Source organism: Myzus persicae, unplaced genomic scaffold (genome assembly GCF_001856785.1).
Source record: "Myzus persicae strain clone G006 unplaced genomic scaffold, MPER_G0061.0, whole genome shotgun sequence".
Lineage (NCBI taxonomy): Eukaryota > Metazoa > Arthropoda > Insecta > Hemiptera > Aphididae > Myzus > Myzus persicae.
Window position 1 is genome coordinate 283,206 of NW_019104133.1, and position 14,709 is coordinate 297,914.

A 14,709-nucleotide genomic window follows, 5' to 3' on the forward strand; every position below is an offset into this window, starting at 1 on the left:
TATATTAAATGTTTAGGGACAAATTAAAAGAATAAAATAATGTGAATGAGAACAAAACAGAGAATGTCAATTAATTGTATAACAACATATTATTAATTTATTGTTGAACATTGGAAATTGAAATTAAACAATATAAAATACTATTAATACTATAAATATTCGTATACATAGTTTTAATAGGATATATTTCTTCTAAGATGTATTTAGAAAATTGAATCCATAAAAATAGGAAGACATATCACATTCAGTTATTTAATGATAACAATTAAATGGTTTTTACAGGTTCCGATTGTTTCAGATACAAAACACTGAATAGATATAAGTATATAACATTATATAACCAGACAAAACTAACTCTCTTTGTACATTGAACACTCATAATAAATCTCAAAATTGTACTGTTTAAGTGAATTATTATTATTTTATGTTTAATCATAACGATTTTTAACTAAAAATTTATTATAATATATAAAAATTGATTCCCATCCAAAAATGTTAATATATTATTTTTTAGCTGATACTGAAAGCTACTGGAAAATTCAGGAATTACCTTTTAAAATATAATGTGTACTTATTCAAATTTTAAATCTATATAGAGGTGTTGAATGGAATATCAAGACCAACATTAATAACTATTGCTCTTAAAAATTAAAACTTAATGAAACCATATATAATAATTATAACTCACTACCTAAGATAAAAAAAATTGAATAAACTAGAAAAAGATAGCCAACGATTTCGGTCAGCAATCAAGATTTCAAATAAGTACAATTATATACATTTTAATATTATGAGAATAATTTGTAAACATGTGATCTCCTATGACAAGTTGAATAATTCAAGAAGCGTAACCTGAACAGCTTAAGTGTCAAAATTCTCAAGTTGAATCATTTATATTAATATCAGCGCGCACATACCCACTATCGACTTTAAAACGTCTAATTGAATATGAAAACGATGTATTCAATGTAAAAATAGTATACCATCCGTTTTGATTAATCATATTGAACGGCGATAATAGAACTAAAAATTCTTGTATTTGCTCTACACCTAATGAATTTTAATTTTACGAAAAACACAAGTCTGACATTGAAAACATAGGTAGGTATTTTAATATTTACATTACTTTAAAAACAGATTCGTTTCATTGTATTGTTGGAAAAAGGAAAAATGTAGTGTTGTTTTCAATTTAATTTTGCATATAATATTAATCTACAATTCTACATATAACAGTACCTGTTATGGTATAATCAGAGATGGCGAACCTATGACACGCGTTTTAGTGACACACACGAATGTGTAAGTTTAATAATATTAAAGTTTTTGAAAAAAAATTGAAGGGTTATCGAACTATAGTTGACACGCAGGAAAAACAAAGCCCAACCAAAATTGTTATTTGACACGCTGGTACAAAAAGGATCGCCATCCCTGGTGTAGATAAATTTTTATAAATTTTTATAAAAAATTGTATACTTTTTTAACGTGTTACTAGATAATAATATTATCGTTGATTCATTGTGCCAGACAGCATAAGCTATAATAAGATGCAACCAAGGAAAGGAGCAAGAAGTCAGGAACACGAAGTTAGCAGGTTACTTGCCATATTGTTTATATAGACAGGTGCGCGGGCGTACTAATCACCACAGTATTATATACGGTAGTACCTATGTATTATAATATTTATATTAATATGCCATATAGTGCTCAACAGTTAAGATATAAATAGTAATATGATCACCGCCGTGGTCGGGCGGTATTCAGTAATTTAGAATAAAAATAATAGAGCACATTCCACATCCGATTGCGGGAATGTATCCAATATAATAATGATTGACGTAAGCGATTCGGATACGTATATTTACGCTGGCACGCGTCTTATATAGAAGCATTTCTCTGCTTTACACTCATTCGTCCCCTCCCAAAATATCATCAAGTCTGTTTATTTTCACATTTATTTTTTTTTATTATTATTTATATGCATATACGCTCTATACGTGTACATACGACGACCGATTAGAAATAAAAAAAAACATACGCATGCACGCGAGAACGGGCGACAATTGTACCTGCTGGTGAAAATCCAAACAATTACATACGTCCTAAATGACACGTTAAATTCTCTTTGTCACGAAGTACTTGACACTTCGTCGACGTCGTTGTCGACGACGATGGCAACACAATATAACCACATAACATTGCTGTTGGCCATTGAGTAGGTACATACCTATATAATATACTTAGCACGGCGGACGCACCTCACACATGAACGTAAAGATAAAATAATAATAATAATAGTAATAAATTATACATAATATCACATTTAAGTTCTACACGGTCATTCAAATTTTACCTCACAAACTATATAGTAGAGATTACATTAGGTATTCTTGTGTAATCTCTACATTATTTATGTAACGATTAGAATGACTGTTTAATGTTATGTGTACGTTTTCAGTGTAAATATGTAAATAATATAGGTGCTACAAATAGTTTCTAATTTAGTTCGAAATAAAAATAGAAATTGCGATGTGTATTACTTAAAGTTAATGAAAATACTGCAGCTGGCATTGTCTTTTTTAGAACTTTATCGCAGTGTATTGCGCAACAAACATTATACAGAGAGATCTATTTGAGTGCACTAATCATTTCAAAAATATATTTTCTACATGATGTAATGTCATTACAAAAATGTTTTTGCTATAAAAAGTAAAACTTTTTGAAATAATTAGTGCAGACACTCAAATAGATCAATCTGTATATTATTAGTAGTATTACTATACATTGCTACATTTTTAAAATTAAATAGTATTTGAAGTTATATTCAATGAATTTCTTGTTTGATATTCGTTTTTTTATGTAACGAAGTAATTGCTGTGAAAAATATTCGTCTTCAAAATATGAATTAAAAAATGTATGGTTATATCAAAAGTAAACACTTGAATAAAAAGTAATAACGATAAAAATTGTATCAAAACTGTTGTTTTGCAATGACATCAAATTATGAAAAATAATATTTTCAAAAATGAAAGTTTTCAAAATAATTGGTAGGCAATAGGCATAGACATTTAAATGGATTCATTATTCTAGCGAGCATACAATATACATGCGCATGAGTCACAATTTATTCCAGTTTATTATTCTTTTCTGATAATTATTATTAATTTATTACTATTCGTCTATTCTAAATTGACATTTAGTGCTTGTCCTCTGTACGACTATATTCGTAGAAATAAAATAAATGCCGTCAACTTATACCAAAATTCACTGTTAAATGTTTACCGACGTGTATCATTTAAAAATGGAATGTTTATGCATATGCGTTTTATTTTCGGTTCGCATATAACTACACTACTACAGTATAGACTATTCGACAACACGTTTGTCGAATTGACGTTATGTGACCGGTGTTTGAATTATATGGAAACATTTATGAGAAATAGCGAAGCCGTGGTTTTCTCCCAAACTACAGTTCCCTAGGTTAAAATATAATATTCATGCAGATTCAGATGGATTCGAGGCCCCGAGGTATAAAGTTCAAGGATGATCAGAAAATAACCATCACCGCGACCACCACCGTGTCGACGTTGACAATATACCCATAATATTGTTATATTGTCACGCGTTATCCAATGGAAAATCACCGCCCAGTCATCGTGGAATGTACCGTCGGAGAAATAACAAGAAGAAAAAGTATAGGAGAAGTTACGTCGAAAAGCACGGGACGCACACGATGTGGGTACACGCGTACGTTCGAGATCGAGAGAGAGGAGACGGAAGACAGATTAACCAAACATTACCAAAACCGACAGCGTACGCACACAATGCGGTGCCGATGATTAGGCTAATTTGTGGCGTAACAATAATGACTTAACCAATATATCGACGAGCAGCAGGTGGTGGCCACGGTTTTACGTTCGTAAACCAAAGAGACTTACTATACGTAAATTCATCAGACGCGCACGTTCACGCGGCATTGCTGCACTTGTCCGCGTGTGCCCGTTTAACGTGCCTTTAGTTTGCCTATCGAAATCGCCGTCGTCATAATATATAATATAATAGTAATAAATAATAATGTAATGCTAATAATACAGAATTAATTATGATAAACACAATATTATGTTTCATCGACTGAATAACAACGTTTGTGGTTATCAATTAGTGTACATGTTAAAACGACGATAAAATATTGAACTCAGATAGCGAAAAAACGGCATATGACCACGTTTCAAGAGCCTACATAAACAAAAAGGTAGAGACTTAAGGTATGCCAGTTATTTGAAATATAAACAATAAATAACTGATTTTTTAATAGAACGAAGGTTGACAAGTAACAATACATATAATAATGTACACTAATACATAGTGGTATTTAATTTTTATGACTGAGCACTGGTGATATTTAAATTTTAAAAAAAAATTCACAAAGATTTTAATGGTTACGCGGTAGCTAATCCGGAATCCTCGATGACACAAGTTAAAATTTAAAATTTAAGATTGGAATACAATTTATTATTAAGCCATGTCCATGTGGTTATTATAAATTATAATACTCGAATGGGACATATAATAATATGTTATTACTTATTACATACAACATTAAACATAATATAATTTATTCTAATACCTTAATTGAATGTCTACATAATTGTATGATATAAGCGTCAAGCGTGTCACCTAGATTATTTTTCCGTATATTTGGTCACTTTTTTCATCATGTTTTGCAGTGGCCGTGTAGAACTCTCTTTACGGAAACGTGTGAAAAATACTCGAACACGTTACCGCGAATAGGATATTGTAACTCCGAGCAACGATAGCGGCGGTGACCGTTTCCGGTACACTTCCTGTCTCGGAGGCGGCGGTGGTGGTGTAAGTTTCCCCCCGAGAGAGAGAGAGAGAGAGAGAGAGAGAGAGAGACGGCGACGACGTGACAAACGACTAAACGAGAACGGAAGATGCCACGCGGTCTAGCTGTAGTGAAGTGCATTTTATTCAACAAACGTACGTCGTATACAATAATATACCTCGCTGTACAACAACTGCAGCGCGCGCTAGACACTGCCGCCGATTTAGTTTTTTTTATTTCCACGACAATATTATTCTTCTTCGTCTCGTTTTTTCTTTCGTTATTATTTTCGCGTCGTCGCGGACGGCCCTCCGTAAAAGGATCCGGTCCGGAACCGATAATGATACGAAACGTGCGCGGGAACGGACGTACACGCAAGACGGCAGACAGAGACGGAGTGATCGAGAGGGATAGGGAGAGGACGAAAGAAAAAAAAATCGACGAAGAGAACAACAATAATGATAATAATAATAATAATAATAATAATAGAACCCGTTGTCTACGCGTATATAGGTACTTACCGGGAGACGCGGCGGCTGCTGCTGCTGCTGCTGCTGCTGCTGCCGAGGAGGACGTCGGCGGCGACGGCGACGGTGGTGACCGCGTGGCTGGACCGGCTGTTGCGGGGGGCGGTGATTCCGATCCGCTAGACTCTGCGCCGCTGTCCGACGCTCTAGAACTCATCCCGTCGGTTTCCTGGAATCAAACAGAACACGTTTTTACAATATTGTTTTTTCACCATGTATTATTATTTTTTATACTTCCAACGCGCTCAATACGGATGATGACATCCGTATCACAATAATATTTCGACGATAAACTAGTACTAGGTATAATACGATATATCGAGCGCGCGATCGTCCACGGGGCAATACGTCTATAAGCCTGTCGTCATTCGACATAATATAGGTGTACGAAAAGCAATGGCTAGCAGCAAATTCGTGCGCATAAACGAAATCGATTCAATATAGTACCACTTACCTGTATATTATATAGTTCGATGCATAACTGGGATTCGGATAGGAACTTTAAAATACCAAAAGCGTTGAGAAGACCTTAGTATTTTGCCAAGGAACGAAGCGTTAATATCCGTAAGTGTTAACCGTCTTCGCAGTTTATCGTCCGTTAAGTCGTAGGTACTTCGGTAACATTAAAATATATATGTATAGCCGCCCCATGCAGTCTTTGTATTACGGGTACCAAATAATATTATATTACCTAACCTGTAAGATATCTTGTACAGATTTATTGTTTGATTTAAGAACAAATTATTTCGGGGAATTAGTCTGAGTAGGATGAAAACAGTCAATAGAGCTTCGATCGCACTGTTACCGAATTATTTACACAACAAATATTTAAACTTAGAAGCTGATATTAAAGATATTTTATGAATATATAATATAATATATACGAATAACAAATACGAAATATGAGCTCATTCATTACTTGGTCGATATCATTGGTCGGCGGTAAACAGAAAATACGTTCAGTAAATCAAGTTACAATAAACATGAAATATATAACATTATAAATACGCCAAAAGGGATCGACGCGTCAGTGTTGTCGAAAACCAGTTCACGTATTCTTAAAATTACCGCTGCAGCGAGTGCAGTGTCCCCAGCTTAACAGACTGTCCAAAAAAATAAATTTATGTATGGAATTACATAGCTTGTCATCGACATTCGTTAAAAACATGAAATGCACGTACAGTGAAATCGTAAATAATGATTCTTATTTATTTCGAAATCAAAATTGAATTTTTCGACTTTTGATTTTGATTATTGTTACATTTAGTTTGATTCGTAATTATATATTTATAGAAACATGAATATACTCGAGTGTTTTACTCCAAGTCATTACTCTTCCTAAAAATTTGAACTTGTACAGTAAAATTACAGAAAACGAGTTAAGTAAATGGACAATCACAGATTTTATTTACTGCACGTAAATACGTTGAAAGTTTTGCTGAATATAATTAACTCATCATTTACAGTTGAAAAAATAATTCAGCGAATGAACAAATGTAAAAACAATTAAAAAAAAAGAAAATAACTACATAGGTAAAGGGAATTTTGTGTAATCATATTCGATCTTTCTATAGTTTCACCTCACGACTTTTAAATCGTATACATTCATACAAGCAATCTTGATGTCGTAATAGTTAATAATTACGTATTTTATAAAGCCTAAGTAGGTACTCAATAGGATAAATAAGGTAAACATGTAATCACTAACAATGAAAATATAAAATCAAAAACATATATTAATATCATAAAATAATTTAAAAATATTACCGTATTATCTCAAAACGTATTTAACTCATAATACTTCACCTTACCTAAACTGCGTTATAAATATATGTGTAGCTAAAGCTATAAGTAAAAAAAGAAGATATTATTTTACAAACATTTAAAATACAATTATTGTTTTACTTTAGGATTATATATATTAGGTACGTATTCTGATATTCAACTATCAAAAGTTTACCATTTTAGTGTTCTCGGTGTGATTTAAATTAAGTACATATATTTTAATGCACGCGGTTGATTTTCTTTTCAATTTAACTTTATAGCTGGAGAGTAGGGACTATAGAAGTATCTATTTATTAAACATATTTTTATGTAAGGTGAAATTCAAATTAGTTCAGTACAAACGATTATTGAACAAACACCTCTTAGCACTGTAATTTAATGTTGTCATTTATTTATTATGATCATTTTGCGGGCACGTGAACAGTTTAGTAAGTGATGTATTAAAAAAATAAATAATAATAATAATTAATAATCCCCCCGCCTTCACACCAAAAAAAAAAAAAATTAACCAGTCTAAATCCTGTTCTATTTAACAGTATAATGACTGTGGACGAACATACCTACATTAATAAAACGACTAATAGTCTTTTGTTTTCGGTGTAAAATGAACATATAATTACATTCAAATTAATATCATGCTACATTATGCTCGCTGGACATAATAACTTTTCATGAACATTAAACAGAAAAAAAACTAAATTATATTTATAGTGACGTCCGTCATAATGGATAGTAATTTTTCACCAGGTAGCTCGACCAGTGTTTAGGGTGTGAATGTAAACGATTTGTTGTCAAAAATCTCTTCAATTTTCACATAATCCATCATTGGACAATTACGTTACAATTACACGAGTCTTAACATCTCTAGCACTGTAAATAATTATATATAGGTATTATGAAAATATATATGAACATAAATATTAGTACCTATATACTGCAACTGTACGTTGAGAACATAGTGAAGATAATTTTAAGCACTATTTTAATACATAACAAACTTACAATAAACACATTGCGGTGCTGGTATATGCCTACAGCACTACAAATGTAATGAGTGTACGCATAGCAATAAACAAAACCTCTAAGGTACCCAGTTTGTACATACTAATAATATATATGTATATGAATTATAATAATGTAATAGTTTTCAATGTTTATATGGTATATAATAAATACCCTCAAAAATAATTTGGCGCACGTGACTGCAGAATACACATGTATGTACATATTTTTATTATATATACACGCATACTCTCATGGTATATATCGTGGTATATATGGGAAATGCAAAATTCAGGTCGGTACCAAACTTCGAAAAACGAAATCGCCGCGTACACGTACTATTATATATAGGCCTCGTCGCCGTCAAACCCGACCGTATGCGTTCTTTATATAAAGTATAAACACTGTTATTTGAGCATTGCCATTTAAGGCATACCAATGTCCGTAATTTTTTTCTCGATTCTCTCTCTCTCTCTCTCTCTCTCTATCCGTCTCCGTCTATTTTTCCAGTACAAATGTATATATGATATATTATTATATAGGCACACACACACACAGATGATGTGCGCGAGTGTGAGCGTAAGTATGTATATGTATCGCTAATCGCTATGTACCGAACTATTGCACCACGTGTGTTGCACAGGAATCAATGCGATAAAACGTAATGACCGTTGGCTTAAAAAATTGTACCTATACGAGACATTTTTGCGCGAATACTTTGTAGAAGCGTGCTTTTAATTAATGACGGGACGGTCGCCGGAGCCACACGCGCGGTATTCCGGGTATGTTGGCACAGGTGAAAAAACATCGGTCCCGCGCGCAGACGTTCGCTGCAATTGCGGTTCGAGTATTGTTTACAAATTTCGTGGATACCGACAATTGTTATTTTATTCCAATTTTTTTTTTTTTGTTTTGTTATACTTGTCTTTTTCTTTTTTTTTTTATTGCTATTATTATTATGCGCCTTCCCCACCATACTCGACGCGAAGACTAATGACGACAACAACGACGACGACGACAACGACAACAGAGACGGCCACTGTGCACGGCACGAAAAAAAAAGTGATAATAAAACCCAATTGCGCATACAATGGAATTGCACTTGAAAATACCGCTCATAATAAAATACGTACGCGCGCGAGACCGAGACAGAGAGGAGTATAGTGAGCAAAGCAAGTAGCAAAAAAAAATATATAAAATGATCGAGAACAAAGACCGTCTGCTGCCCCTGGACGACGACGACGACGACGACGACGCATCGACGATTACCGATGATGTTGAAAAAGCCGATCGATCGATCGATCGATCCCCGGACCGAATCCTGTATTTTTATTGTGTGTACATACGACGACAATGGGAGAGTGGCGACCGTGGGGGGACGTCGTCGCCGCAGACGGAACGTCAGACGGGAAACGCGCGGGGCGCGGGAGGAAGGAACCGAATTAAACGTTTCGAAGAAGAAGGAAAGCAAAGTAAAAAAAATAAAAAAATAAAAAAATAAGAAATAGAAAAAATTGCCATCAGGACGGCCGTTATTTATTATAGGTATGTGTGTGTGTGTGTGTGTGTGTGTGTGTGTGTGTGTGTGTGTGTGGGTATATATGTGTATATATATTCAACGGCCGTGATTGACACTCGGGGAATGTGGATCTCGTCCGTCTCCGGTGCGTCGTCGCGAACTATACCTCGCTATACAATATATACCCTGTAGGCCGCGTATATATACCACTCTGTATATACCGATCGGTCAATATTGTCGTCGTGTATACGTAATGAATGTGCGTACGTACGTGTACGTACACCTATACAATGTTATTATACTGACACGGCCGCAGTTTCTCGTCGTCGATTGTTATAATATACCTATACAGAGGTACCCGCTGCAGTGCGAAACGCGCCGCGGGGGCGGCCGCATACTAACGTATATAATATTATAATATAATATTTGTGTACATTATAATAGCTGGTCTCCGATCGATATGCCAGAGGAGGCGGACCCTATCGCGTCTGCAGCGATAATTTATCCAGCGCATAAACACCCAGTCGTCATTGTGCACGCGCCAATAGATTTTCGAATGTACCTAATACGATACATAAATATATTATAATAATGCACGAATAAAAGTATACATATGTAGGTATACGCGTGAGAGAAGATTGACGAAAGAAAAAGTATGTATATGTACCTATCTTTTCTCTCTCTAAGGATCATTCGTTACCGCGGTATATAATATGTATTATTTATATATATATTATATATATATAGGTATAGTTATACAACGTAAACTGTATATATTATAATATGTATAATGCATAATGTTGGTGTATATATATATAGCCGGAAGGACATTTAATTTGACGATTACTCGTACGATAAAGGTGATAGACCTAATAGCAGACACCTAACGACGACAAAAACGGGTTATTTTCTAAGATTTCACGATCATTAAACGTTTTATATTTTCGTTTTGAAATCGTACACATTATATACACATTGTATATAAATATAGGTTAGGTACAAGTCTATTATACTGTACCATCTGTTCGTATATAAATAATTAGAAATCAAACATTTGAAATGCCATAATATATAGGTACACAGGTATTTATTTTATAGTTTTACTTTCTGACGCCGTCTATTGTCAATTAACACCTTAAACTTTTCGGTTAAGATTAAATAAGATTTCGGAAATTATCTTTTTGTTTAAAACCGAAATATTAATTGCATAGGTCTGTACGTTCAGGTATTACAGAATATATGTCTTGATAAGTATTTATAATTTTTTTCTGGGGCATTTTTTGCTAATATTATTTAAAAGTACCTTATATTGTTTCACGTTATGAATTATGAAACCACGGAATCGTTGCACTTTCTACGATATTATGTGATGAATGATGACAGTGAGGTGCATATTTTCCAAAACTTCGAGTAAATTTTATATCTATACCATATAATATAACCATACATACTTACTATTTATTATATAATATATACTCGTATGACTGCATGAAATTGAATAAAGATTGATAACCGTAGGTGCTAACTGCTAAATCACAGATGACTATTGACTAGCGGTAATCACTAGAAATCCGGAAAATTCAAAACTCACGGTTGCCGTGTCGAATGTATCATAGCTGCGTGAAGTCATCGTTTACCAGCTATTTACAATTATGCAAAATATATACAAATAAACAATATCAGTATTCAACGATAGTCTGCAGAAGGCTGTGTAGTTATTCTCGGACGTTCGGGGAAGAAGAAAAACCGCCCGACGTATATCTATATGGGTAATAACTATATTATACACCTATATGATGTTGTATATAGAGACTAGTCGGCGCGTATAAGACAGCTTATAATATGAGGTGTATACCGACGAGGCGACGAACCGGACGATACTTCAAAGAATTTTTACATTAATAGGCACATCGTGAAACACAATAATTTTATATACAAACCACACACACACACACACACAGACACACGATAACGGCCCTTACGCGGGACCGTCGCCTCGGCCATTACTCATTTGTAGTCGTGAGTCGACTAATTTTTTATTGTAATTGGTCGCCTAAACGAAGTTCCCGCGCGTCGCACAGTGTGCACAATTACACAAATTTATCGCCAACTAGGCGTGTGTTATTGATGTTCTTCGGAATTTGTTACGATAGCAGCTATTTCCACCAGTATATCACCAATAATTTCACATGCGCGTAGCACATAATAATAGTATAGGTACCAGGTACCTACGTATTAAACTCGAAATCGGTACGTTGCACATGTAAACAATTAAAACCATATGGTCGGTAAAATAATAATAATATGTATTGTAAAGTAGAGTGCAAAACCGGAATGACCCAAACCGACAGTCGCACATTAAAATGAATGATTGCGGAGTAGAACAACCTCCGAACCTTGACCTCGGATCCGAAGTCGTCAGCCTTTGATTGAAATTTATTGAAAAGCGCGCGTCCGACTGAGCGCGGTGACCGCCGCGTTCTAAACTGTACATAATAATATTATATTACAGTTTTTTAACGATATGAGAACATAATACTTTTTCGTTTTTATCGTTCCGTTGTCGGGGAAACGATGCGACATCCTGCTGCAGAACACTGGCGATTCGTGTGCCGTATTACTCATAAGGGCGTTAGTCAAATAAATAATATTAAAGTAGTTACGTGTAGGTACAATGTACATTGTACATAGGTTAGGTTAACCACCTTACTAAACACGAAAAGTTTCAAATGCCTATAATAATATACACGTTTTTAATTATACGAGTCGTAACAGTGTTACCGGCTTAGTTTCCTTTAAATAAATTAACCGTATTATTAACGTTGATATCTATGCCCATTTATGGTATAGACGAATGCGCGGCGTCTTATCCCATCTGTTCCGCATTAATCATGTGAAACAACGTGTGTTCAAAACTTTCATTTGAGTTTCAATAACAGTTACAGTCGAAATGGACGAAAAATTGTATTATGTACCGACTATTATATTATATATATTACGCAAGTCCAAGCGTCACGACGTTTCGGCTTTCAGACTGCTCGAAGTCGCGTCTCGTAGGAAAATAAAAACCCCTACACACATGCACCCGTGCTGCGGTAATATGCATACAGGAACCCGCAAACTCGGAGAAATTAAAAACAAAATATCATCTGATTTATTCTAATATTGTTCTGCGCGCGTGTATTATAATAAAATTTCACTGCTGCGTACGCACGTAAAATACCGAATACGCCGAGAAAGAACTACGGCCGTGTACATATTATATATTACGTTATGATATTCGCATGTCGAAAATAATATAAAATACACACATTGGCATTGTGACCAAGGTCGACTATAATATTATTATCATAATAGGTACGCGCTATGAGGCCGGCCGTATGTATTTATTATTCACGCTCGCGCGCGTAGGTATATGATACATACATGTATACATATATATAATGTTATATACATATATGTGTGTGTGTGGTGTGTGTGTATATAGGCTCAGTATATATGTGTGTAGAAGTTCAAACGCGCATACATAACAGATTTCACATTTTCAACATCCACATTCCACGTCGAACCTTTGCGGATTACTTCGTAATCCCGTGAGCGCGCGTATATGTATTTCAATTGTTAATAGTTATTTGTAAGTTAATTAACACGAAGTCCTCCAAGACTCGGGTAGAATTTTAATCAGTCATCAGACCGCTGTGTAGCTGTCGGCCGTATCGGAAAAATATAATATAGGTACTATATTACGTGCACTCGTAGGCGTGTTTTCGCTGAAGTTGTCACGACAGATTTAATCGGAATAATACATGACGTATGCAATACGTTTGTGTTATTAATTGTATATAAAATTTGATCCGCTTATGAGAGAGTATCGCAGTCTGCGGTCTGCCATTTTATGCGTTCGATACACTTTTTTTCAGTCGAAAGCTGCAGTACAATTGATACTGCGGGAAGGGGTTTTGAAAATTCGAACGAGTCAGATCGCGCAACAACAACTACAACAGTCTACATAACGTTATTATAACCACGTGCGACGTGCCCGTAACAGAAACAAAATATTAATCCCGAAAACTCGATGGACCGATGGAAATCTCACCTCGCAGGAAAATAACACAATCTCGTATATAAGTATAGACACGCACACACACACACACACACACACACACACACACACACACAATATTATGCTATTGCATCGGTCGCAATAACAGTAAATTACGCGACGATATAATTAATCGATAGCACCGTGGCTGCAGCAATCCTTACCGTCACGACGTTATATTACTACTATCTCTCTATATACCCACAACACAGTCGTATAATATATTAATATAATTTATTATTATTATATAAAACAGGAGACGGACGATCGGCTATCACAGCCGATATATTATTAAACGCGCGCGGACGACGCGGTCCGTCGGCGACGTATACCTATACCAGCCCCGCGCGTCCTGGCGTCGTTCGTCAGTCAATGTTGTTACGACGGAGAAGCAGGTCACCGCGATCGTAGTTTTCATATTATTATTATATTATGAATCGACACACACACACACACACACACATTTAATTATTATATATATTATATATATATATATATATATATATATATAGGTAATTGCGTAATTTCCGACGATTATCCGGTACTTGAGACTGCTGAAGAAGTCTTCGCGGTGGCAGATTCTCCGCATATTATATATACTTTCTAATTAATTGAACGTGCGTTACAAAATAGCTTTGCGATATAATAATAATAATATGTACCACCGCAGGTAGAATATAATAATAATCGATGTATACCCGACGCTGCGGCCGCGACCGCTACCGTAGACCGTAGTAGCTGTTTCCTATAAATATAATATGTATATACACATAATATGTATATAGGTACATACGTAGGTATATAATATACGTCGCGAGCTCGACTTAAAAGACGACAATGGCATTGAAAATTTACGATGCTCGCAAGTATTTAAGTATAAACACGCGTTTCGCGCTGTCGTCTTCAAAGCCCGTCGGTAATGAGAGATATT

The 14,709-nt window shown here is 34.8% G+C and overlaps 1 protein-coding gene across 1 annotated transcript in view; it reads right to left on the reverse strand.

Moving 5' to 3' along the window:
- Positions 1-14,709, reverse strand: part of LOC111039082 (serum response factor homolog) — a 75,380-nt gene that overhangs the window by 3,412 nt on the left and 57,259 nt on the right. The window contains exon 3 of the mRNA XM_022322393.1: positions 5,365-5,539. Coding sequence (XP_022178085.1) covers positions 5,365-5,539 — 175 coding nt within the window. The remainder of the gene's footprint in view (positions 1-5,364; positions 5,540-14,709) is intronic.